The sequence below is a fragment of the Danaus plexippus genome, chromosome 6, assembly GCF_018135715.1.
Source record: "Danaus plexippus chromosome 6, MEX_DaPlex, whole genome shotgun sequence".
Taxonomy (NCBI): Eukaryota; Metazoa; Arthropoda; class Insecta; order Lepidoptera; family Nymphalidae; genus Danaus; species Danaus plexippus.
This window is the reverse complement of record NC_083540.1, coordinates 6,522,131-6,548,405: the sequence shown is the minus strand read 5'-3', so window position 1 is coordinate 6,548,405 and position 26,275 is coordinate 6,522,131. Positions and strand designations below refer to the sequence as shown.

General features: G+C 33.7%; 4 protein-coding genes across 6 annotated transcripts in view; 2 read left to right on the top strand and 2 right to left on the bottom strand.

Moving 5' to 3' along the window:
* Positions 1-452: 452 nt before the first annotated feature.
* Positions 453-10,699, top strand: LOC116779255 (death-inducer obliterator 1). 2 transcript variants are annotated; one of them, XM_032673509.2, is made up of 17 exons: positions 453-891; positions 1,159-1,320; positions 1,401-3,141; positions 3,265-3,457; positions 3,540-3,569; positions 3,911-4,357; positions 5,177-5,512; positions 5,599-5,751; positions 5,828-5,934; positions 6,021-6,488; positions 6,557-6,822; positions 6,894-7,009; positions 7,086-7,294; positions 7,516-7,726; positions 8,367-8,490; positions 8,739-8,914; positions 9,283-10,699. In XM_032673509.2, the coding sequence occupies exons 1-17, from the start codon at positions 759-761 to the stop codon at positions 9,442-9,444; spliced, it is 5,034 nt and encodes a 1,677-aa protein (XP_032529400.2). In that variant the 5' UTR covers positions 453-758; the 3' UTR covers positions 9,445-10,699. The 2 variants fall into 2 exon arrangements, with proteins under 2 accessions (XP_032529400.2, XP_032529399.2); XM_032673508.2 differs by having other exon boundaries at positions 3,540-3,773.
* LOC116779001 (mitochondrial ribonuclease P protein 1 homolog) lies at positions 10,697-12,648 on the bottom strand. Of its 2 annotated transcripts, none has more exons than XM_032673126.2 (5): positions 12,148-12,648; positions 11,849-12,069; positions 11,633-11,781; positions 11,171-11,537; positions 10,697-11,098 (listed from the first exon to the last, which is right to left on the bottom strand). In XM_032673126.2, exons 1-5 carry the CDS (start codon positions 12,281-12,283, stop codon positions 10,733-10,735), a joined length of 1,239 nt encoding a protein of 412 aa, XP_032529017.2. In that variant the 5' UTR covers positions 12,284-12,648; the 3' UTR covers positions 10,697-10,732. The 2 variants fall into 2 exon arrangements, with proteins under 2 accessions (XP_032529017.2, XP_061385789.1); XM_061529805.1 differs by having other exon boundaries at positions 11,849-12,085; positions 12,148-12,287.
* Positions 12,649-13,210: 562 nt separating this feature from the next.
* LOC116779002 (peptidyl-prolyl cis-trans isomerase-like) lies at positions 13,211-14,415 on the top strand. The gene is made up of 2 exons (XM_032673127.2): positions 13,211-13,361; positions 13,459-14,415. The coding sequence occupies exon 2, from the start codon at positions 13,467-13,469 to the stop codon at positions 14,043-14,045; it is 579 nt and encodes a 192-aa protein (XP_032529018.2). The 5' UTR covers positions 13,211-13,361; positions 13,459-13,466; the 3' UTR covers positions 14,046-14,415.
* Positions 14,407-26,275, bottom strand: part of LOC116778108 (solute carrier organic anion transporter family member 5A1) — a 26,915-nt gene continuing 15,046 nt past the window's right edge. Inside the window, exons 3-17 of the mRNA XM_061529804.1 lie at positions 26,114-26,239; positions 24,097-24,246; positions 23,705-23,840; positions 23,416-23,632; positions 22,911-23,113; positions 22,551-22,692; positions 19,918-20,025; positions 19,600-19,833; positions 19,202-19,366; positions 18,672-18,873; positions 17,580-17,749; positions 17,086-17,326; positions 16,782-16,973; positions 16,539-16,690; positions 14,407-16,470 (exon numbers count right to left, since the gene is read on the bottom strand). Coding sequence (XP_061385788.1) covers positions 15,806-16,470; positions 16,539-16,690; positions 16,782-16,973; positions 17,086-17,326; positions 17,580-17,749; positions 18,672-18,873; positions 19,202-19,366; positions 19,600-19,833; positions 19,918-20,025; positions 22,551-22,692; positions 22,911-23,113; positions 23,416-23,632; positions 23,705-23,840; positions 24,097-24,246; positions 26,114-26,184 — 3,048 coding nt within the window. The 5' untranslated portion in view covers positions 26,185-26,239 and the 3' untranslated portion in view covers positions 14,407-15,805. The remainder of the gene's footprint in view (positions 16,471-16,538; positions 16,691-16,781; positions 16,974-17,085; positions 17,327-17,579; positions 17,750-18,671; positions 18,874-19,201; positions 19,367-19,599; positions 19,834-19,917; positions 20,026-22,550; positions 22,693-22,910; positions 23,114-23,415; positions 23,633-23,704; positions 23,841-24,096; positions 24,247-26,113; positions 26,240-26,275) is intronic.

Sequence of the window (26,275 nt, the reverse complement as noted above, 5' to 3'; positions counted from 1 at the left end):
AAATAATTTAAACAACAATATATTTTTTTAATTAATTTTGTATTCAATAACACTTTTCGAGAGTAAAACTCAATTTATTTTAAAAATAAATTCTTATTATTTTTTGATTTACATACTTTAATTATACTAAGAATTTAACTCAGACACGTTAATTTATTGGTGTAGTTTTTTTTACTGCATTATTATTCACAATCAAATGTCTAAGTATTGAAAAGTTCATAATTGAAAAAGAAAAAAATCATGTAGTTTATAGGAATAAATACATTTGATACTTCATAAAAACCTAATAATAAGTAATTATGCAGAAATAAAAAAAAAATCCAAACTATTCTAATACAGTTTAGTTTACCCTTGATATACCATATACATAATTTTTATATGAATCTTTTATCATTTTAATAATCTGCGCAAAAGCTGACACTTAAAGAACAACATTTTGTTTTTATCTACTATAGCATTTTGGTTTGGTGTCCGCGTTATTTTGTTTTGTGACAATATGATATAAAACATATATTTTTTAAGAAAATATATGGCGTATACCAACAAAATTGTGATATCCAGTGGCTTTTCTTAGTTTTTCCATCTTTTAGTGCTATGTGTTCACTATAGTCGCATTGCCGCGCTGTTTCTTGTTAGATTGAATTCAAAATGGCGTCAGTACTCGATTGTGTTTATAGATAGACGCGATGGCATGTGTGTTCAAAGTTGGCTAAAAATAGAGGACTTGCATAAAGCTCATTGTATTAATAGTTGTTAAAATGTCTAACACAGTTATTACTAATTACACGGACTTAAATGGACCCTCAACGAAATCTGATAATTCTGTGGTTGTTATTGTAAACAAGGATGGATCGTTGTCGGTTGATCAGAATTTACTTGGTACTCTAATGGGTGAGTGCAAAATAACTATACTTATAAACAAACTATCTTATCTATTAAAATAGTTCGAATTAGAAAACATAAACAAATCTTCCATTCCATGGAATCAATATAAAATCATTACTTCTAATTTTCCCGCTATTCCCTTTATCTACATAATAAACAAAGTTAAAATAAGAGTGTCAAAATATGTTACTATATCTCTGAGTTTATTTCGCTTATATGTCTATACATATATATATATTTGACTATAAGTATTAAAAAAATATATATATGTAGGTACAGATGGTTCTCAATCTGCTGGTATCAGTGTTGTGCGTGTTGGGCATGAGGGGCGGCCAGATGATGCTACTGACTCAGAGAATGAAGATGATAAAGTGCCTCATGTTACATTATCAGTAGACAGCTATTACAATGAACCTGCCAGCATAATCAAATATGGTATGTAAGAATTGAGCTAAAATATTGTAGCTTACAAATAAATTAATTCAATCATGTACAATACATATTTTCAATTTTAGATAGTGGAGCAGAAATGTTACAGTCATTGAGAATAGAAACTAGAGAAAATAGCCTTGTAGGCTTTCAAAATGATCATTGTTATACACCACTTACATCACCAAGTCAAATAATACCACAGAGAAATGACAGTTTTGCAGCATATGATGATCCAGTTATTGAAATAACTAATACACCACCACCCAAACCAGTGGCAACACCCAAAAAGATAACCATATTGGAACAGCAAATCATTCCGAAAGGGAAAAAAATCATTTTAAACACATCAGAGCCACCTATAATTCTTAAAGGAAATGACATTTTAACTAAACCCTTACCAGTGCTAATGAAATCTAAACTACATGAATCAGAAAAGTCTTCTAAATCTCAGCTTAAAACCGATGAAAATCTTGAATCATCATCTGTCAGCTCTTCAGGTGATAGTACGGCAGATAGAGATTCTGATTCTGATTATAAAGATGTCAAAGATAAAACAGGTCCATTAAAGCAAAGAAAGATAAAATCTAAACCAAGAATCCTTAAAATGGTGCCGCCGCCTAGAACTGCTAAAATTGAATCCAAAGTACCGTCACGACTAAGGGCTAATAAAAACCTTATAAAGAAAGATATTAAAGAAAAACTATTAAATAAAAATCTTATGTTAGATAAGAAGATGATGGAAGCGGAACCAGTTAAAAACAATCAAAATTATTCCCTAGTGGTATCAGTTTCACCGCCGACCGTCACTGATATTAGTAAAGTGACACCAAAATCAGCATCCAAAGTTGTCAAGAAAGACAAAAAAACACCAGCACACATGACAGCTCTGTTGACAGACATGACTTCTCTGTTTTCTACACCAGATGTAATAAGAAGAGTTTCTACTGAAAACAAAGTGCCTTCTAAAGTAGATAAAGAACCTATACTGCTTAACAAAACTCTCAACGATATAGCCAAGCCCATCAAAGCCATTGAAGGTAAAATATTGACCAAAACTACCAGTACAGAGGAAATGAAATCAATAACAGCTCAGAAACCTCTATTGAAACAGACCAAAATACCTTGTACTTCCAAAAGTTATGATCCAATACCACAACTTGATGATGCAAGTTTAGCTCAAATCCTGCAGGATACACCTCAAATGATTAAGGCACAACCAAACATATCTTCTCATGTTATTAATAGCCCGGGTTTGGCTGGCCCACTCTCTCCGACATTAGATTTATTAGGGGGCTTACAACCAGAAGAAGATGGTTTAACAGAAGATCTGTTAATGCATGTAGCTCAGTTGGTCGAAAGTTCAGAGAATCTGCAAGAGGTAATAGATAAGCAAGTATTGGGAAAAGTTGATATTTCTGCCAAAGCGGCAGTAGCTTCACCATTCAACCAGTCAACCTCTAATGATCTCTACACGCCGCCGCCAAAGGCCGTAAAGTCTTTGATTCAACGTAAAGATCCCATTGAAATAGTCAGGCGGGATGGCAGAGTCATAACTCTACCTCCTATTGAAGCACCAGCTACGAGGTCCTCTAAGAGAAAAACACAAGTAGAACAACCCATGGAACCGACACAAGTATTAGGTTCATCAACACCAACTCATCCTGTGTCAGTGACTCCAGAACCCTTAGTTCAACAGGTTTCTAAGCAGTACACGAATAAGAAATTAGTACCTAAAAAGCAAGAGCAAAGCATTCCTATGTCAGTTATCGATAAAATGTCAGCTGAATCTCAAGAGAGTTGGAATTCAGAAGATGACCCTAACAGGTAAATTTAAGGTTTTTTCTTAGTAATTTGTTAATGTGAATTCAAATGTGATTGTATCTTACACTGTCATTTGCGGGCTTTAGTTTCAATATAAACAATCACATAACGAATGAATTTTTACAGGCTTTGGTGTATATGTAAACAACCACATAACAACAGATTTATGATATGTTGCGATGGTTGCGAGGACTGGTTCCATGGCAAATGTGTCAATATTACAAAAGCCATGGGACAACAGATGGAAGATCAAGGAATTGAGTGGAGGTGCCCTAACTGTGTCAAAAATGCTAAAGCCTCGGCAAAAAATACAAACAAGGTATAAAAAAAAACTGTTAATTTAGTTTATGAAAATCTGTAAATTGAATAATAAATCATTATTGCATCTGTAATTTTTTTAGGTACCGACAGGACAAAAGGATAATGTAGGAGTAAGTACACCAACTGCTATCACAAAAGAATTGCCCTCAAAAACAACTTGCATAGTTTGTAAGAAACCTGCACGTGCTAGTAGTATTTATTGCAGTGATGCATGTATTCTTAAACACGCTCAAGACTCCCTCGGGAGTCATAGCACCGCCCCAAACAATGATAGCACTAGTGGCAAAAATGAGAAACCCAATTCTGAATCCAGGGTAAGCAATGTTTGTAGAAACAGAAAGGTTATTGACGGCGCAAGAAAACACCTTGCCTCGGCAATGATCAGCGTAGTGCTATATTCTAGAAGCATATAAAATATAACATATTCAAATATATAATTTCTCGTTTTAAGGTTATCGTTTATGAGAGAAAATCTGGAAGGCTACTTGCCGGTCCGAACGCGCCCACTGCTGAAAATCTAAAGGCCTGGTTACAAAAGAATCCGACTTTCGAAGTGGTGCGTCCAGGAACGTTGAGCGCCATTAAACCGAACGTTACACGCAAGAAATCGTTGAATGAACCGGCAAAAATCCAAACTACGTTGAATTTTGCAAGGATTCCTAGAAAATCTTCCGAAACTCCACCTCTCAAATCTCCATCAAACGAACCAAAGGAAAAAGAAAAACCCATTATATCACCAAAAGAAGAGGTGAAGCCTGCCGCTCCCCCAAAAACTCCCACAACGCCAAAATCACAACCACCGACAGTGGAGACACCTAAGTCGTCCAACAAAGTTCCAAACGAAGGAAGGAAAGCCGCTCGCGCTACTTCAAGTAAAACACAGCCGGTCGTTGAAAAGGTAATATATCAATACAACTTGTTTTTCGAAACTCACCTTTTGACTTAAACCTTATAGTTAGGTCAAACAAAATTAGCCCAAAAAAAATTTCAGCTTTTTGGATTTATAGAAAATACTATTACACCAAACCTATATATTTTATTTTTAAATTAATTTCCTCACCATTTTACTAATTTTAATATCGGAATACTATTTTTGAAATGTTTCATTTAACGAACATCGCTATTAAAATCTAATCTTTTATTCAGTACCGAAAACTTCCGCGCCAACCTGCGCTTACTCATCTGTCATGTAGCGACGTTATCAGCACGCCATTTTAAACTCAACTCCCATTGTAATAAAGTTCATGTGAATGTGATATTGTTTCTGATTCCCGAGTGATAAATATTAAGTATATATATTGATTTATTCTGTAGCTTAGCTCAGGAAGGTTGGATGTTTCGGTGTTTATAGTATAATATTAAAATTTATTTTTTTTATTTATAGCGGAAGGTTGGTAAAGCTTTAATATACTCTATATTATATATATATATATATATATAAATATATAAATATATATATAATTAGTATTTAATATATAAAATATGACTAATGTGACATTTTAATCAAATAATTATATCTCTAACGGTATTAAATTATCTTAAAATTAATATCAATTCAAAAACAAAAAACAAAAGCATTGCTTTTTGTTTGTCCGTCTATTTATGGTGTGATTTACAAAACAGTAATAAAACATTATGTAATGCCATTAACCTTGGGTCTGTTTACACTGCGATAAAACCCGAATTTGACGTACAAACGATAATTGTTTCACCATAGACACCTTCAGTATCACCGTCAACATCACGAAGGAAGGACACCCCAGACAGGCGCTCAAGGATGAGCTCCGAAGATCCGATCAGAGAAAATGTCAGAAAAGCCCTACAGGAACAAATCGCCAGTCGCATGGCGGAGTATGACGGCCCAAAGTTCACTGAGGAAGAAATCCAACAGTTCGCCTACGACACGGAACTCGAGCTGCACGAATTATTTAACAGAGATGTCGGAATGAAATATAAAGCCAAATACAGATCTCTCATGTTCAATATTAAGGATAGGAAGAATTTATCACTATGGGAGAAGATATGTGAGAAAGTTATTACACCAAAGCAATTAGTAAGTTTAGTTTACATGTTTATGAAAATATTGTTATTCATGTTGAATGAAAAAAAAAATCACATATGCGATAATTAATATTGTAGGTTAGATTTTCACCGGAGGAATTGGCCAGTCAAGAATTAGCGCAGTGGAGAGACAAGGAGGCAAAACATCAACTGGAATTAATAAAGAAATCTGAAATAGATCTCTTAGCTGCAAGCAAAACTTACGTTCTGAAAACACATAAAGGGGAAGAGGTGTGTAGTGTGGTTTAAATAAATCTAATGAAAAAAAAATAAAACAGAACAGTGAATATTAATATATTATTATTAGGTAATGGAAACAAAGGAGTCCGTGTCAACTGAGTTGGATCCAAACGTACCAGTTGAAGACATAGTGACGGCTTTAAACGATGGAGTAGAAGACGAAACGCAACAATCGTGAGTAATTAACGAGAGTTGACAAACATATGAAAGATTTAAAATTATTAGCGATTAAATATTTATATTGATAAATTATTTTTCAGTAACAAAAAGGACGAATCTCAAAAGAAACACACAAAGAAAAAAGATAAAGAAAACCGAAAGAGTTCCAGGAAAAAAGATAAAGAATCGAGAAGGAATTCAGAAAAGGGGAAGTCGCGATCGACTAGACGGAAATCTGATGTACAAGGAAAGGAGAGAAGATCATCAGGGCGCGTGCGAAGAAGAAGTAGATCGAGCTCGAAATCAAAGAAGGAATCCAGAGAAGAATCAGTTTCCAGGGAACGTTCTAGACATAGATCTAGATCGAGAGGAAAGAAGAGACATTCCACAGATAATTCTAGATCTCAGTCGCGCGGTCGGGATAGATCTAGGTCTAGGTCAAGACGGTCTCGGTCAAGAGACAGCACAAAAAGAAGACGAAGATCGCGTTCCAAAGTCAGACAGAATTCTGATGATAAATTTAAACATCGATCAAAATCACAAGAAACGATGGCCAAAAATAAAAACGAGTATGTATAACATTAATTTTATATGTTCTGTTTATTTAAAAATTTCGGTAAAACAATGTGTTTTGCAGTTCAACAGATTCAGATTCAATCGAGAGACCCAAATCGGCTATGATGAAGGAAACTCACCCTGAGTATGATCCCCATGAACCAATGATAACATCGGCTTTCTCCGAGGAAGATATAAGAAAATCCAGAGAAGACGTCTACGAGGAACGTTACAACAAGGACATATCTGACTATTCAAAAGATTTCGACAATGAACATAAGTCATTTTCAATTGACACTAACATCGCCTTGTCCCCAACTAAATATGAAAATCAAGACAAGACATCCGGTAAGCATATTGATTATATTCGTCGTTGACATATAATAAATGAATTAAAAATATTTTACTGTTAATTACAGCTGAGGTAGAAAGTGACCAGGAACCGACTAGTACAGTGGAGCACTCAGCGCCAACAGTATGGAACGGCTGTATCAATATGGTGGATGTTGCTAGATTCTATGTTGCAGCTCACGAGGTATATAATCATTCTGAACAATCATAATCCAAATGTACGTAAAGCCAACGAAATATTGATATAAATTCTTGTATAGGTTTCAGGTAATGCTGTAGATTTAGAGGACGATCTCACTCCAGAATTGGACATAGTTGGACGAATAAATCCAGATACCGTATGGGATTACATCGCCAAGATGAAAAGGGCTGGGAACAAAGATATAGTCTTACTGAAATTACAAGCTGCTAATGATGAAGAACGAATGCAATATATAGCTTTATACAGCTATCTCAGTAGCCGGAACAGGTTTGTATCTTAAATATATTATTTTAAAATCACTGTTCTGAGCATCATCGTCCAGAAACCAAAATTTGAATCATTAAAAAAAAAAACAATTTTAGTCCTATGTTATTGTAAAAAAGTCATATTATTTTACATACTTTTTTATTATAATAATAGTAAAGCTGATAAAATTACAAAAATATAATACTTTCAATGTTTGACTTATGTTCTTATGTACATTCCAGGCTGGGGGTCGTAAAGGTGACGAACACGGCTACAGTCAAAGACTTCTACATAGTCCCCTTACCCGCCAACACAAGTCTCCCCGACGTTCTACTGCCTTTAGATGGTCCCGGTTTAGGGGAAGTTAAGACACATCTTCTAATCTCGATCATCATACGTCAAAGGAAAAAAAGATTAGCTCCTAACATTCCCAAAGATATTATACCGGCAAAGGTCAGTTAATACCATAATAGATATGTATATGGTATTGTACAAATTGTAATTAAATGAAAGCGACTCTATTATTTATTAATTATACATTATTATACAATTGTAATATTATTTAAATAAATTATTCTGTGTCAGTTCTTGATGGATGGACTTAATAAACTATAACTTTCGCCGCTCTGTTAATGTACAAAAAAATCGTTAAACCCTTATTATATTAGTACGTTTCCTTGATTATTTTTGAGTTATTTTTGTAACACCCAATGAATACGTAGAAAAGTATGTTAGTTTCATCTATTTACACAAATAAAAACATATTTTTGTTTACAATTTTTCGTCGCCATATAACAATCACTACACTGAAGTCTATATCTTTGTATCAGATACTAGTTTCTGATTAAAAGACTATTGTAACTGTTGACTTTTAGTGAAAAATAAAAACATACAAAACACACTGTCACCGTCACTAGTTATTGTTGTCTACCTACAATTCACTCTCTCACCTGTCCACCACATAAATGTCTTGTTTTATAGTATAACACTAAAAATTAGACTTCAATGACAAATATATATTAATTAAAAGAAAATCTGTATATAATTAACATATATATATATACGAGTAATATATATGTTTCTAACGCATTAGGTCTCCCGTTCTCGCCGCGGGTCCCGCAAGCGGTCCTACACCCCGCCGTTATCGCCGCGTAGACGACCGCCATTCACCAGCTCGCTCTCTACAACCGTAAAAGACAAGATCGCAGCCTCTTTAGGTATAGAAATATATTATTATAATAATGTTTTTAACATTAAAGACATTTTTTGCTAATACATTTTACAGGAGAGTTTGTGGATATCGCAAATGAAATGTTACATTCCTTAGATCGCTTGTCACATACATGTTAAATGATACTCTCGAAATATTTTCTTCCCCACTTAAAATACAACCGAACAAAAGCTTAAAGCTTTCGTTCATAATACCATCGATTTTATTTATTAATATTATAATTTATTAATACAGCTGCTGATGAGGAACCCTACAGTCCGGGATCAGCGTCTAACAGTAGCAGTGCCCCGGGACCCTCGCTACCACCAAACACATTGAGAAGTAAAATGGAGGAATTGAACAGACAGATTGAAGAGCAAAAACAACAAATACTTAAAATGGCACAAGCCGACTCATCCGCTGACGGCGAAGTGGGTTGATGTTCTAGTTTATAAAAAATAAAAACACTACCTTTAGGTTGAATATAATACAAAATTTGCTCAATCTTCAAATACTGCCTTATTGCTAAAAGAGATTTTGCATATCATATCTCAATTATTGGTAGGCTCTATATACTTGATGAATGTTTAATGCTGTGTTTATATTCTATATAACATGTTGCATTAAAGCCCTGACTAAACAGTAAAAGGTTAACGAAAAATACTTTTTGTTTGAAGCTCCACATTTTTATATGTAATACTGTAGAATTCTTACCATTTTACGTAGTTCACGTTAACGTGGTCAATTTTGTCATCGAGGTTCATACTACTTCATATTTGTAACATAACTTATATTTTAGAACGAGGCCTACTCGCCATCGAGACCGCTGACCCCGCCCGCTCCCGTGGTTACATTGGATGAAATAGCACTACCTTCAAATCTTCAAGAGATCCTTGCCACAATCAAACAAAGATCCGAGACTGCCGCAGATGTTGACATGCGTACATTACCTATGCCTTAAGTTATATAATTTACAAATAAAAAAAATATATATTTTATATTAAATAATAGTTTGTTACATGCAGTGTCGATTTAGTATTAAGTTGTAGATATAACGCGTTATCATCTACATTCTACATGGAAAACTCCAGTACATATTAAACTTCTTGGTTTTTTGTATTTGAGGAGTATGATAGGCGAATGTATTAATATATGCAAAGCATATAAGTAGGGAATTCGATAGAACATTTTAAAGTGCAATAGGATATGATATATGTTTTACGGAGATAATAAACAATGATTAGTTAATCACAGTAACCTTAATAATTACATATTAGATTCCAAGGTATAACATATTTATAAATGTAAATTCTTGAAGCGCATTCTGTTTAAGAGCTGAAAATAAATGTATAAAAGCTTACCCTTAAATAACTATTGTTACTGTTAAGTTTGTTATTTAAAATTTTGTTAGTCAAATTGTCGAAAAAAAAAATCTCTTAAAATCTATATACTTTAGATCCTGTAACATCTAAGCTATCTGAATGATCTCACTTAAAATTTTGATTAAAATTTTAATTTTTTATGCTACCTTTTATTCCTATGAATTCCGAATTGTTGGTAATGTAAAGTAAATCACAGTTTCACCTATAAAAAAATTACTTAATTGGTTATGCTTTTTTGAATAATTTGAAGTAAATTATATGAGTTTATTGTATGAGAAAATGGTATATTGGTAAAAGATGCTAATTGTTTTTAGACAAAATGAAATGTATAAAAAAAATTATTAATGAAGCAGGTTCACATAGAGAAAAAAACTGTGCATCTGTTTTTTTTGTTTTCGACTTGAAAACTAGTAGTACTTTGTTATTTGGGTATTCCTAATTAATAATAGAGAATAAAGTTAGGAAAAATCATGTTGGAGCTGTGATTTCTCTAATGTTCTTTCCTGTATAGCTTTTATTCAGGGATTTTCAGCTTTTCCAAACACCTATAAAAATTTTGAGATTATCAAGTTCAATTGAGTCATGTATGTGAATAGATTATGCTGTTTAGAAACTTTAGCACTCACTGGTTCAATAAAAATGTTCACAAAATGTAGATTATGTGATGTATATTATAATATACATGAAGTGTCTTTTTGGTTTAGATTCTTTAATATATTGTACAAAATCTAGATTTCTTATTTTTAAGAAAATGAATAAAACATTTATTATAAAGGGTAAATATACATTTTTAAGGCTAATAGATATATGAAATAAAAAAAAAATATATTGAAATTTCTTATTTTTATTTCTATTGTAACATTAGCATTATATATTTTCATCATCATACAGAGATTTTCTTGTTTTTATTTTTCTGTCATTAAAATTAAGTGTATTATTTTTTTTAGACGTATGAAGGCTTTTGAGAAAATCTTTTTTTGTTATATTGGGGGAGTTGAATTTTTTTTGCATAGCTACGATTTTTGTCTCCATAAGTTTTCTCCTGGGTACGTGTCTCAATGCGTATTCCCAGTCGCCGGTGAAATTTAGATCCAAGAGGATAGGAACCATATGATTTATATTCAAGTTCTTTTTGGAACCCGGGGCCCATTCTAGGTACCTATCTAATGGCAGTTTAGCCATTCTAAGACCATCTCTTTTTGCTCTTGCTAATGAAAGAGGTTCATTGTTCATCTGTAAATAATAAAATAATATTTATGAGTGAAATTTAAATGTTATCTAAAACATAAATATGTCAATACATACTTTATCCACCATGCATCCTATAATATATACATCATCAGGGTTAAAACTTGTCAATTCCTCCCGACAATGTGGAGTGAGATACACTAATTTTTCCTTAGGAAACACATCTAGGTAACTTTTAGTATGAATATTAAGAGGAAACCAAGGTTCGTCAATAGATGGTATATTCTTATGTAATTGCTTCATAAATTCCCCATTCAGATTAACATTACATAAATGTAAGTTAAAAGGTTGTTTGTGTATTCTGTTGTCTCCAAATACAAAAGTCATTTGTTTAGCAGCATTCATTGTTTCTCTCCACACCATGTTTTCTTCATAAGAACAATCAATGACAACTGATTGACCATGTATCATAGCTAACAGAGCCCTAAGAAAAATTTAATACATCATAACATTTTAAATATCACAATACTTTTTTTGCCATACAAGTGGCCTAACTAACATATTTAATATTGCGCTTACCGATAATTATCAAAATAATTAATAGATTGGTCTCGAATACGTAGGAATAAAGATTGATGTTTAATTCCATAGAGCAAATCATCTGGATACTCTTTCTCTTCTTCTTGTGGTGAGTTCTCAAGTTCGATTCTCCTCTCCTCCTTCTTTCTCTATATTAAAAAAAAACTCGATTGTCATAATTTTCTTCACATTTATAAATTGTAAGATTATATTTACTTTCTGATTTTCTCTTTTCTTTTCGGTTTTCCAGAGAAATGTCAAATAATTAGATCTCTGATTTCTACTAGGCAAATCCAGCAAGTGCTTCCAGTGATCCAATTTAAGATAATCTGGTGCACAGCGACCATCCTGTCTCATTACTTCTACCTCAAGTGTCAAAACTCTCAATCTTTTTTCTAGTTCTGCATCTCCTTTACATATATCATTTACAATATCATCTGAAAGAAAATAAATCTTACAAAACTTAAACAGTCTAGTGTTAGTGAATACAAAATAAAGGTATTTTATAAAAGTACCTAGTTGATAATCAGGATTATTTTGAGTACAGTAATACCTCGGTACTTGTACTAACTTTGGTTTGTTATTTGTAATGAAACTTTTATGTATTAGAGACCGGTTGATGTGCTTAGTCAATAATCTTAAGCTATACATCGTGGTATTTTAAAATACAGGATTTTAAAAACATACGTAATAGTATTGCAATGTTTCACAATATTTAATCTTATTTTAAATTTTTCACTAATAGTAAACAAACACCGTATAGGTTAGAGTATTATTTGAAAATTGCGTATAAGTCTTTAAAATAACAATTAAAACGACTTGTTTTAATTTTCTTAGGTTAACTACACTTACACTACCCTTTAAATATACAATCAAGCAAACACTACTCAATTTTCAGTGAAAAAGTGGTGAAAATCCTGAAACCTGAAAAACTAAAGCTTAGTGTATTCTTTTATGAGATACTCTTTTTTTGTTATGTCAACCAAAATTACCCATTGACTATTTTAATTTAATTATTTTATTCACTTGTTACCGTCAACAGTCTCTCAAATTTATAAAAAAATATTGTACTAAAATAATATATTTACTTATAAATTGCATTGTGTTCATTTGGAAAATACAGTTAAATAAATAAAAATTTGATTAAAAAAAAATGGTTAGGCTTATTCATAGATTTCAATTAGGTTACGCTAACACAATTGAAAAAGCAACTGGAACGAGATATTCCGAAGATTGTGGGGTCGAACCCTGTTCGTGTTATTAAATTTTATGTTTGAATTTTAATTAAAAACTAACTAATCTTAATCTAAATTGTGAGTACATTAAGTGGTGAGATGGAAAAAAAAAAGATTCAGTCTAAGTTTTTTGAGCCTTAAAAAGATCATTCCCCCAACTTTAAAGATAAATGATACTACTTAAACCGTAAACACCAATAATAAAGAATTTGTCATAAAAATAAAAGGATAGTAGAAACTGATTTAAAGTGAATTGATTTTCGATTTTTATCTGATATTAGTAACAGTGATTGTAGGATCTAGTATTACAAAAGTAACACAATAAAAAAAGGATAAATCTAAAAGATTTTAGTTTTCAAACATTATATGAAATTTATATAATATGAAGACTACTCAGAAATACGCCTGTTAATTATTTCAAAATATCAGTTGACACTTGACGTTTAGATTTTTCGGCGTTTACTTGTCACGGGCCATCAGGTAACGAGATTGAGGTTAGTAAATAATATATTTTACAACCAAAAATTTTATATGATAAGAAACATTATTTAATATTGCAAAATAAAATAAAAAAAATATTTTTTTATACAGCTGTAATCATGGCTTTGACGGCAATGTTACGCCGTACCCTTATAAATGGCACATTATATTCAGCGGCCTCTTTGCGTTTTGCGTCTACACAGCAAGAAAAAAAAGTGTTCTTTGATGTCTCTGCTGATGGCGAACCCTTAGGCCGCATAGTTATGAAACTGAACACAGAAGAGGTCCCGAAGACTGCGGAGAATTTCAGAGCTCTGTGTACTGGAGAGAAAGGATTTGGTTATAAAGGTTCATCGTTCCACAGAATTATTCCTGACTTTATGTGTCAAGGAGGAGATTTCACTAATCACAATGGCACTGGTGGCAAGTCTATCTATGGTAGAACTTTCCAAGATGAGAACTTTAAGTTGAAGCACACTGGCCCCGGCATTCTATCTATGGCTAATGCTGGTCCTAACACAAACGGTTCTCAGTTCTTCATTACAACCACTACAACTCCATGGCTGGATAGGAAACATGTTGTATTTGGATCAGTAGTTGAAGGAATGGATGTTGTGCGTAAAATGGAAAATCTTGGGTCAAAAAGTGGTAGACCTTCTAAAAAGGTTGTTATCCAAGAATGTGGTGAGTTAGACTGAATAACTAAAATAGTTTTAGTGTCGTAATATTGATGTATCAAGTTGTTTATAGTTTTGAGTATGCTTTGTGGTTGTAATTTTTCAGCAGTTGTTGAACAAAATAAAAGTATGTAGTATAATATATGTAGTTTTATATAATTTTTAAATCTACAACTCCTTAATGAAAAATATTTAGTTATAGTATGGTTGGTTTCTAAATTGAATAAAATAGATATATCTTAAAGTTAAAAGATATTATAGCTTGAAAAGACATAGTGTATAAAAATTTCTAATAATAATGTCTATAATTTGTCTAGGCATACTGGAAATTGCAATGCAAGAAAACCAATGAGGTTATAAGGAATAAACAAATAAAATATCCTTAAAAATGTGTATGCAATTTTATTAATAACTAAATGCAACAAATTAGTTTAGATGTTGCCATCATCGAACCTATTAAAGTACAGCTAAATCAGTATCAAGTCTTAGAATCTATTGTAATAAGGCATTTTTAGATATATAACACTCTTCATATCAAACTATTTCTCTCTTAACATATATATGACAAAAATGTTCAGAGATGCTTCTTTGTCTTTTCTCTTTATATTTTTCATGATATATAATTAGTTTAAAATATATTTCGTACTAAAATAATATTACTACAGTAGTAATTGAGTTTTTTAATACATATGTATACCAGCCTAAAAATTGACATTTGAATGATTACAAAGAAAAATGTTGGAGATAACAAAGAATATATGATTAATGTGTTATTTGTTTATACTGTATATGGCCAATATTTTGAACTGAAATGATGTACAAATATTATAAAAAAATAATTATACATATAAAAAATAAAAAATAAAAGCTAACAATTTTATAAAGTTAACAAATCAAATGGAAAATTATGAAAAGAAAAATACACTCTCCAGAAAAATTCGAAAATTAAAAATCCTCTCAACGGAGGCACTTAATAATTTAACATTCAAAAATATATTTGAAATCTGAACTAGGTTATTATTGCTTCATGAATTATTTTTATCTAGTCTCACTTAAACACTTATAGGATTTTCAAATTAATCATTAAATTTTCGAGAAATATCATATATGTCCCCAAACTCTCAACACTAAGACTAGCAAAAGCTAAAATATGACAGTGGGCATTCTACCTTATGATTCTCAAAAATCTTGTTAACATTTTTTTTTGTGCAGATTTATAAGTGATTACTACAAAAATATTCAACACATTGGAATGAAAGCCTCACATACATTTTTCTTAGGTTTAGGTTTTCATGGAACTACCAATCTATTTTTATTTTAAATGAAATTTAATAAAACAATGTTTAAATTTATAACGAGAATGGGAGCTACGTGAGTATTCTAGTGCTAAAGACTATTTTTTTTTTTTACAAAACAATTATGAACACGAAATAAAACTTACACGAGGTTATTTCTAGGTAAATAGATCACTATTTTACTGTAACAGCTTTTATCTCATACGATAAGCGATCATTATACTACATTAAAGATATGGTTCAAAATCACTCCGTGGTTAGCTAAGGGTAATAGAAGAAATCATTATATGGGAATACTTCCATTCACTCATAAATTAATATTAATGTGTCAGATAGCATCAAAAATATTTTTCTATACATCACTTCTACCAACAACTACACCAAGTCAATTTCACTATAAGTTCCAACAGGTTACTACACACATCACACCGTCGAACCTAGAGATTCAGTTGAGTTTGATTTTAATTATACTAAGTATATGTTGTATTACACCCGCGGGTCTATCTGGGTGGTCGCCAGCTGATCGACGCTTCGCCCTTTCTGTATCTGCAGACTGAGATCACCGGGTTCCATAGTGATGTGGTGTGATGAGGTTCGCTTGTGTTTACTTTCGCTAGGTTTGAGGTCTCTGGAACCGGTTCGTCTATGCCGCAGCACACCGGCGCCCTCTATGAGCCGTTTGCTCTCCTCGTCCGCACATTTGGCGAGCGGTAGCACTGTTAAATCGAGACTGTCCATGCTTTTGAGGGCGAGCTGTTTCAGCTGTTCGAGTCCGAGATCTCGGGAATCTGAGCGCGAGTGCGGTTTGAAGTCACGCGAAGTGGATCTTGAATGAGAGTGAGCTGAAAAGTCCCGCGAGGTGGAGCGAGGAAAGTCTCGAGGTCGCTCCTCGATGTGATGTCGAGCTCGCGGTTCCAGTTGAATGGTCTTGGAGTCGTTGCGGAGGTGACGCGACGCTACCAGCACCCGAGAATTGGCGCGACTCTGGGACTCCTGCGAGTACTGAGAGTCGGTGCGCTGCAGACGACGCTGGTCCTGAGGTTCGTGCGGGTCGAGGGGATCGTTGGGTGTGCTGATGGCGGAACTGAGACCGGAAGTTATTCCCGACCTGAAGCCGCTCGCGTTCTCCGCAGACGGTAACTCCTCGAACACTAACAAAGATACAAGATTAGTCACGGAGGAATGATTAAGTACACGTTATTAATTTAAATTTACTCACATTTGTCTAGACTAATGATAGAACCGGCTATGTCCTTTTGAGGATCTAATGGAGCTGATGTTTCTAGATGTCTCCGTCTCCTCACCAGCCACCAGTCCGCTAGAAATATACCTAATGCGACTATTTTTATGCCACCGCAGAGGCCGACGTATCTGAAATAAATTAATGTCGTTAGAAATTTTATAAAAGACATTAAAATTATATTTGATTTGAGAGATTATGTGTGATATTTTTCATTATTACCTGTATCGAAATTGCTCTATGTCATACAACAGGCACCTTCCTCCTTGTTCACCGTTACATGATTGTTTCCACAATATGCAGGTCGAGTCGATGAGGTTGCCGAAGACGATGGGTGCTGGGATGTAGCCGAATAGACGGAATATTACAAACTGCATGCCCAGAGCAAAAGAACGCTCCTCCTCACTCACCGACCTGTAATAATAATATAATACATATATATTCATCGTAAAATATTCACCTGAATATGATTTTTATAAAATCAATAAGTATAAAGAAAAAAGGTGACATAATAAACCTATCGCACCTCAAAACTATCATGAGTAGCGGCATCTGTGTGACCGCTACCACGAAAGTCATGAAGAACAGCAGCACGAGGAACGGGAAGATGGTGGTACAGGGTGGGTTACAGGCACCTGCCGTGGCCACTGGCACCACCGTCACCTCGCTGTACTCACGGGCCGCTCCCGCGGTCAGAGCAGACGCGGACGCACCACTCACGAGTCCCACTCCCACACCTAGCATGTCGCGACTGTTCTCGTGGACACCTTACAGAAGAAGAAGGCATTCATGTCGGTCTACTATTTCGTTTTGATGGTAAATCAAAATTAGCCAATCACAGCAACGCTTTGTCTTCGTTTTTTGTAATTATATAACAATACATGCATTATATATTTTTTTTATGGTAGGATTTAAAGTTAAATATATTTTACTTAAATGCAATTATATGTCAAAACGACAGGCTCTGTCAAAACTGTGACGTATGTCATAAATGTCAAAGTCGTTACGAGGTATACTCACAGGCACAGTTAGTGAAGTTGGATCTGGAAGAAAAGGCGGCACACCCAGCGTGACACGGTGAGAAGTACGTGAGGCCATTGTTACCGCAGACAGGTTCCATGTCGGTCTCCGTACACAGACAGTTGAAGTTACAGGCGGCCGTCAGGTTGACCTTGAACGGCTCTACGTTGCTGATATGAAAAATATTTCATTCAAGCAATGTTTGAATTTGGAATCTCATTCGTAAAAGATTTTTGTTTGTTTTTTTTTTCAATTATTCATACATATATACACAAAAACATTTCACATATAGTTCCAAAAAATTGCCATCCTTTAAGAGTATGTATTTTGTTTAATGAATGAATGGCATTTTAAATGGATTTTTATTAATATTTATATATTTTTGTTATCTTAAATATCGTCGAAATATTTTCTATTTCGGTTTAAAGACATTTATTTCTCATAAAGAACACAAAAGTTCACTTATAATAAGAAATTACAATAATTTTGCTTGAGGGTACATTTAAAAGTCTGCCTTATGAATTATATACAGTAAAATGAAATGTTGCGGGTAGTTATATTACATAAACATGTTTAGGTAGGGGTTACATTAACTTATAAATTATTTTGCACATATTCCATTACACGTTTTTTGAATATAGGAAAACTCTTGCTATTAATGATTAAGTCTGATAATTTATTATAAATTTGAACTCCTTCAAATAAAATGTTTTTCTTTCCATAGTTGGTTCTGGTTTTTGGAAGTTCTAGTTTATTACGTTTTCTAGTGTGGTGTGTATGTGTTTTTTTATGAAAGTGTAATTGTAAATGTGTTTTATTTGTTATTATTTTTCTAATCAACATGCAAGTTTTTAAAGTGTATAATTGATTTATATTAAGAAATTTTGTTTTTTTGTATAATTCAACGGATGGCGCCATATAATCATATTTATAAAGAACTTTAATAATTTTATTTTGTAAGGTTTGTAATGACTTTATGTTAGACTTCGCAGCAGTTCCCCATATTTCAATAAGATATTCGGTATGAGGTTTTACTAAAGAATTATAAATAATGTTATTATTATTCAACTTCACTTGTTTCTACCTACGTACCTGTTGTTAGTGTAGGGTATGGTTGTGCCGGCCATTTTGATGTTGTCGCATCCGAGGAAGAACAGCAAAGCGTAACAAGACAAACATATTGTGTTCGATATCAATACGAACTGCACCGCACCCTTCGGGCGCAGTTCTAATCTCTTGAGCAAACAACCGCCCATGAAGATGCCGATACACGCGCCGGGGATAGCTATCGACCCTGTAATATAACATATTAATAGCACGTGCTCTCTGTTAAAACCTATACGACCTCAATAGAAGATAATTTTTTTTTTTAAATCTGTATAAAATAAAGGAAAAACTATTTAAATATATACATGTATACTATTAACTATTTAAATATATACATACTATTTAAATATATGTATGTATATGTTCTATAACAGAAAACGTCTTCTATTATATATGCCATCACTGAACAGTTAGTCTGATGTTATTAATGATGAGAAATATATTCTCAGAATTAATGTTTTTAGTCATTTTCCTAATAGAGCATTATGGAGTATTGATGTTAATTTATTACCCACCGGTAAAAACGCTCGCCTGGCTCTTGCCGAGACTGAACTGTGTTTCTAGGTATTTAGGTAGGAACACCACGAAGCCGGACACTATCATGAGTTCCATACAAGCTCCGAGACACGTCACCACGTACACGGGGTTCTTAAGGAGCCGCCACATGGATACGGGAATGTCTGTTGATAAATAATTTATATATGTCGAACTTAGTTTCTATTGTAAATAATGTTTCGAAATACATATAAGTTACTTCTATATTCAAGTTTTGCAACTTATCCTTCATAAGGCCATATTATGAGTTTAATAAATATTCAGAAGAGTCTGAAGGCGCATTAGTCCAGCCTTTCATTATTATTGAGCTGCAGTAGTACAGTGTTTATTAGGACCAATAGACGGTTACAATATTTACCTTTGATATCTTTACCATATCCAGTGTCCTTGATATTTGACTGTGGTTTCGGCGGCGGTTTGGATGTCGAGGAACCGCTCGCAGCGGCTGCTTTCTCGACGAGACGAATCTTCTCTTTCTCGCGAACCAGAACTTTCGGGAACGAGAAGAAAGGAATCGCCACGAGTATGAGAAGAAGACCACAGAGTAGGAAGCCTCCCCACCACATACCCACCCATCTATGGTCGCCGGGATCTAGAAAAATAACAATCAGTAGTTATTTACCTATATATAATTCTTTTAATGTATGTAATAGTACTTGTCGATAACTTTACCCACCTAATGGGATGATAGTGCCGGAAAACGAGTCCATATGGAATTGAAGGAGGTAGGCGCCAAGAAGAAATCCCAGCACGGGACCGAAAGCAGCCATACTATACATACATCCTGTAAATTGATATATTGAAATACTATAAAACTTGTATAGTACGAAACATTGTTCAACAGATGATATACAAAAAGTGTTCCTTGGAGTAAAGTGAAATGACTTTATATTTATGATATTGATCGTGGTGAATTAATATTGTAAAAGCAGCGGTAGTCTTGGAATGTAAACATCGCCAGCGCCTAATCCGAAAACCCGCGATGACAGCAAGCGAAGACCGCATGCAGTAGCTTTAACAAGTCTTTTCTACATTGCGGACCAAATCTAGGTCAGCTTAGCTTTGCGGTGCCCTAGCGGTATAGATTTCGTGGCTAATGTGTATAAAACTCAATAAATATCGATATTGTTACCTGTAAGATTTTTTACGTGTACAAAGATATTTATATGTACTTTGATGTGATAAAAATAAACATTCTCATCAGAACGGGACGTCTATCAAGATGTGCTCCAGTCTTGAGCCTCATTGCAGTGAGTATTCTTGAGTTTTACGAAATAATGAATGTCAAAATCCTTGTGAGATTCAAAAATAGACATTTCGGGCCACTTATAAAGAAATAGAGGTATAAGTGATTCGCTAATCTCAACTCCGCTTAAGAGTTTAACCGCACCTGAGGTCGTTACACTGGGACAAGAAGCCGTAATATGACCGTCTTATTTATAATGCTATTAATATACAAAAATATATCATGTATAAATGAACCTACTATACTTTTTAATTAACTTAGCAACGCTATTTTTTTAATTAGTTTTACTTAGAAATATAAATAAGAATATGCCATTAATTAATAAAATAGTTTTTAAAAATATTTTGACACTCGAACATCAACATTATACAGCCAACGTATTTTATGGTGTTCATTAGTTAATGAATACTCCGCTCCCATGGGCTTAGGACATATATCGTCGCATTGCGTAGGATGTATGAGTGTAACAAACACGGAAGCTTCAGTATGATTAAATTGTTCATAGTCCAGTGTGAGAGCGGTCAGGTATGGGCGAGTCAAGGTCAGAACAGCACGTTATTCCGAGGTTACCTAACGCCATTAATCCCCCAAAATCTATTACGCTTCCCCCATATACTTACGTAACAGCTTTTACCATGACTAAAACCATTCATACGACTAACGTATTTTATGATCAAATGGAATATTCTTGATAGCAGAAGTTTATGTCGCTATTGAAACTCATAAACAGGACAAGTCAAGTCTGGACGTGGTTCGTTGAACCGTGGCATGCTTGGAGTTTGTTTTATGACAGCAGCGGTAAGAGCAATAGTCGGCACTGATATAAAGACTCGAGCAATAAAGGTTACCCAAGGACACGCGTCCGACGTGTTTAGTCTAACTAAATAAAAGAACATTTAAATTTATTTAAATACAATCAATCGTAATCAAAACAGTAATAACATTTGAGTGATTTTATGGAATTTATTTTGCCCTCAGCATAAAAATAAACAATACCGATTGCAGTTAAGAGGCATTCTACGTTACGCTTTACCGCAATACGTAAATTGGACGCAAGAACAAACTAGAAGAATTTCCAGAATAGTTACTAACATGATTTTTACTGTAAAAATACAAGAATTATATTTACGATTTTCTGGTGTATTCATTTAAATAAAACTAAGATTTTCGGATATACTACCCGCAACCGTGCTTACAGACAGATGAGATAAAAAAAAAAGTTGCTGAAAAAGAACCGAAACGTCCGGAGTATGTAGTTTTAAAATAATAAAAATCTTTGTTGTATTTAAAATACAACAAATTTATAAACTGAGTGTTATACATTAAAAGTACAAATAAACACGAGCTTTGCATACAGCTATCGGGTAAGATATAAAAGATGCATATTTCAATTACTGTAAATATAACAGATCTGTATCAATAGAAACAACAAAACAATGATTTAATAAACAATCGTGGGAGACAATAAAACTAAATGGACTGTTAACGAAGTTTACACAATAATGAGTCCGAAAAGGAAAAATAAGAGAATTCTTTGTAATTATATGCAATAGACGGTTCGGTTATGAAGTTGCCATAATGATTTATGTGAGCAACGAGTAAAAAGAGATTTGTTGTGTCTTGCAAGTAAACGTGTAATAAGAGATCCGCCGCAGATGGCTGGATAATATAAGTTTTCACAATAATCATTATCTGTGTTAAATAAAAACTGATATATGGTATCTGTGCAAGAAAAATAAAATATACGAAAAAGAAGACCGAAGAAGATAGACCTATAAAATGAGTAATGAAATATGCCATATATAATATAAAGTAAAAGCCATTAGTGGTATCTATTAAACAGAAATTCTCCAGTTATTAACCAATAAATATCTTTAGATAGTATTAATGTAGGCATCTAAGTGAAATACTGAGAATCCTTTTTTATTAGATTTTTAAATGTCAACTGGCAAGGGTACAGAGTGAAAAATATAATGTGGTGTAATCCAATAAAAAATGATATGATATGATACGATATGATGTACGTAAGAGATCAGTCAAATTTGTATAACATTGATTCTTACCGATGTACATGCTGGATGATTCTGGTCGCACGTGATCATCCACGTACGTTGTACCGAGGGTCAGTAGTGGGGAGCCGCCGCAACCCAGCAGCAGTTGAGCTACCACGAATACCATCACTGGTACAAACGTGCTGGGCGAACTCTGGGACGATAAAACCGTTATTAGACATTATAAGATTTTATTTTTGTTTCTTGGTACAAAATAGGTATAGTATTTTAAGTACTAATCTTTTTTTTGTGAATAGGAATAAAAATTGATAAACACGTAACTAGTTAATCTCAGTAGGCTGTCGCAAGTGTATTTAAATTCTAATATGTACAAATATGTCATATTGAATATTGAGATATATCTGTACCAACCTTGATACAGTTTTCTGGCCTTAGATTGCTTGGCGGCAAACCAGGGGACAATCTCCCCAATCCGCTCATGTCCTGTTCCAAGGCTCGCGGCAGACGACAAATGTTCTCATCTGACTTATTATTCATCATCATTTCGCTGTTAGCTTCCGCTATGAAATGCGGCACGACGAAAACCAACGAGCCGATGCCCATAATGACGGCACCTTCAAATTATATTACTTAAACATCCCGTTTCTAATTAGCATTCACATTAATCTAGATATAAATCTGATTCAGGCTCAGACACCGTTCAGAGATATACCCCGTTACATGAAAAACAGATAAAAGTCATTCAAGAGTATAAGACGAACTGCGATGCTTTAAGAATTTTCATAAATAGTGAGATAGGACATCGCAAAATGAAAACTAATCGTTGCTAACAAATAAACAAATGAAATTATATTATCTGGTATTAAGGACGAAAGACAGCTATACTTGGTGAAGCGTGGCGTGTTCCTTAACTCACCGACTGCTATCCATACTGGAATGTGTCGTCTACTGCCGAGATATGAAACGAATATGACGGTGATGACGTTGCCAATCTCGTAACTGCTCGCTATGAGCCCCGAGAGGCTGGAGGGTATCTCGAAACGTTTCTCGATGGTTGTAATCACAGAGTTTATGTAGCCTGAGCTTAACGCTTGCTGCAGCGTTACTAGGAACGAAAGGAAAAATACGAATACCTGCGGAATGTTATATGAACGTTATTTAAATGATCAGACAATTATATATTATATTAAAGTTAATATACCTACTTTAATACTAGAAAATCTCTGAATAAATAGCGGTCTCCACGATAGAATACCGCAGTCTCTTGAGTCATGAGGAATGTCTAAAATTTCTGGGAACATTTGGTGGGGTTTCTCTTTCTCTTTTTCCCGCTCGCGGTCTCTGTATAACAATAGATTTGATTTATATTGTAGTTTATGTATAGAAATATATATCTGACATCATTTCTATTGGAATGAACAAATTGATTGCGCAGAAAACTTTATATATCATAATTCATGAAGACAATGTGTTTGTTTCGTCATATATTGTTATGCGCGTACGTATGACTAATAAGAAAATTAATGGTTTTCGAGTTTTGATATTAATTGTATAGAATATAAGTGGATTTTGAGTGTAAGTCCTCATTGTTGGTTACCTGTCGCATATGCCAGCAGAGGGGTTTCTGCTGTGACATTTGGTGGTATCTCGAGGGTGTGCTGGCGGGGGTACGCTCGGCCCGGCGTCGCCTTCCGCGCAGCCAGACTCCGCATACAGACCCGTCATAGCGTACATGGACTCTTGTCTCCTGGGATACCGTTTCATTAAAACTAAACTATACTACACATATTCAAATGCCATATTATTTATTTTTTATATACGTACATAATTCATGATAATTTCAAAAAAGGAAGTAACGTACGTATAAAAGAGATAAGGATATCGATATGGTACCTTTCCAGTAACAACTGCTGTTCAGATGTTGTGACCGACATATCGAAAAAAGAAATAACAAAAATAAAACACAATATTGAAACAACAACGTTATGGTCCGCGGCAAAATTTCGCAGCGTCCCAAATATAACTAAGGCATCTTCGATTTCACTTTCACGTTGTATTCAACAAGTAACTGTCATTTATTTGGATGTTTATGGGGAACTGTTTTGACAAAGAAGTTTGAGATGACTAAACGTTTAGGTTGGTCCGATACCGTGTAGAGCGATTAGATCATATGTGGGCCAGGTGTCGCAAACCTTACAGTATCTGATAGCATTGTGACGGCTTTATCTTGTATTAGAACAGTATATGAAATCATAATAAAAACATTCGTATGTAACATGTAATTCATACATTATATGAATAGGTCCGGTTGTAGTGGTCGTAGTTCATCCTGAACAGTTTAAATTTTTGTTGTTCCAGCGCTATATCTATATAAAAGAATTGATACCCTTAAATCGGTAATATTTTCGTTGTTGTTTAACAATCATAAAATTGAAGTTTTATTAAGTAACCTCAATTATTAACCCTTACAAATCTTATATAATAATCACAAGGTATGGCCAATATTAATATGTATTTTTTGATTTCAACGGCCATAATAACATTTCCTTTGGTTTAAGTTTCTCTTCAAAGCGAGTTATCGATTTGATTGAATCTAATTACCAACACATGTGAAACTTCTCAAGAGTTCCGTTGCATTTGTATTTATCTTTTACCTTAAACTACGGTTGTATTAAGGGAACGGTTTAATTGTAAGTATTGAATATAAAAGTTACATGTTCCTGCTTATCGCTGGAGCAACGCACGAAGTAAACAATGACGCAAGAAAAAGAAACTCAAACGTAGTTTTGTTTGGAATTTTAGGAAATTATAAATTCGTTACATCGAAGGTTGAGCTATTGGCTAAACATTAGCCGCATTAATTAATTTGTTCTAAAACATTCAAAAAGTCTAACGAGTGTAACTTATATGGTGTATTTGAGTTCCTTGTGAATAAATTACGTAAGAAAGAGTCTTTTGCATGGGCTTATATGTGCGAAAGAAAATAAGATGTATTTTTAGACTCGTAATACAAAAAAACAAGGCCATTACATCAAAAGGTCTACAGTCTTTTTTGAAACACTAATTACAGATTTTTTACATAGCATCAACATTTTAATTACTTACGAGTAAAAATAATATTTACATTTCATGTCAATCAAGCAATACCTTTTCGGAAATGAATTATTTTGTTGAATCTAATTATTAGTAATAAAAAATTAAACTATTTTGTCATTTACATTTTGTATTTTATAAACATACGATTTGTTTTACCATATTCGTAAAACAACATAACGTAAGCGATACACATGAAAGCACCTACGTGTGAACATCACATTTATTATGATCTGTACATTTAGAACTGCGATGCATTGAACGATACATACGGCGTTCGTTATCTTCATCACTATATACAAATTACAGACAAAATGGTTCGACCATAGACCATATATATTAAACATTAAGAGGACAGGGATTATTAACAGTCAATCACTTCTTGATCATGTTCTTTGAGCCTTTATTATTTTGTCCAAACATGAATCGGAGCAGAACCAATAAAACTGTTCGTTCTGTCGTCGGATCAAATGATGATTTAGGTATCTATATAATTAAAACTCTATGGATCAGTTTTTTACCTGTGCCCCTTCCTGTGTTGTGGTGCGGCATTGGCGCCGCCAGCGCTCTGCTGTTTCTCTCCCTCTGTCATTATATTGTAATTGAATCACCGCACGCCCATACCAGACTCCGCTACGGTTATCCACCTGATAATATACTAAGAATTAGATAAACTTATATTT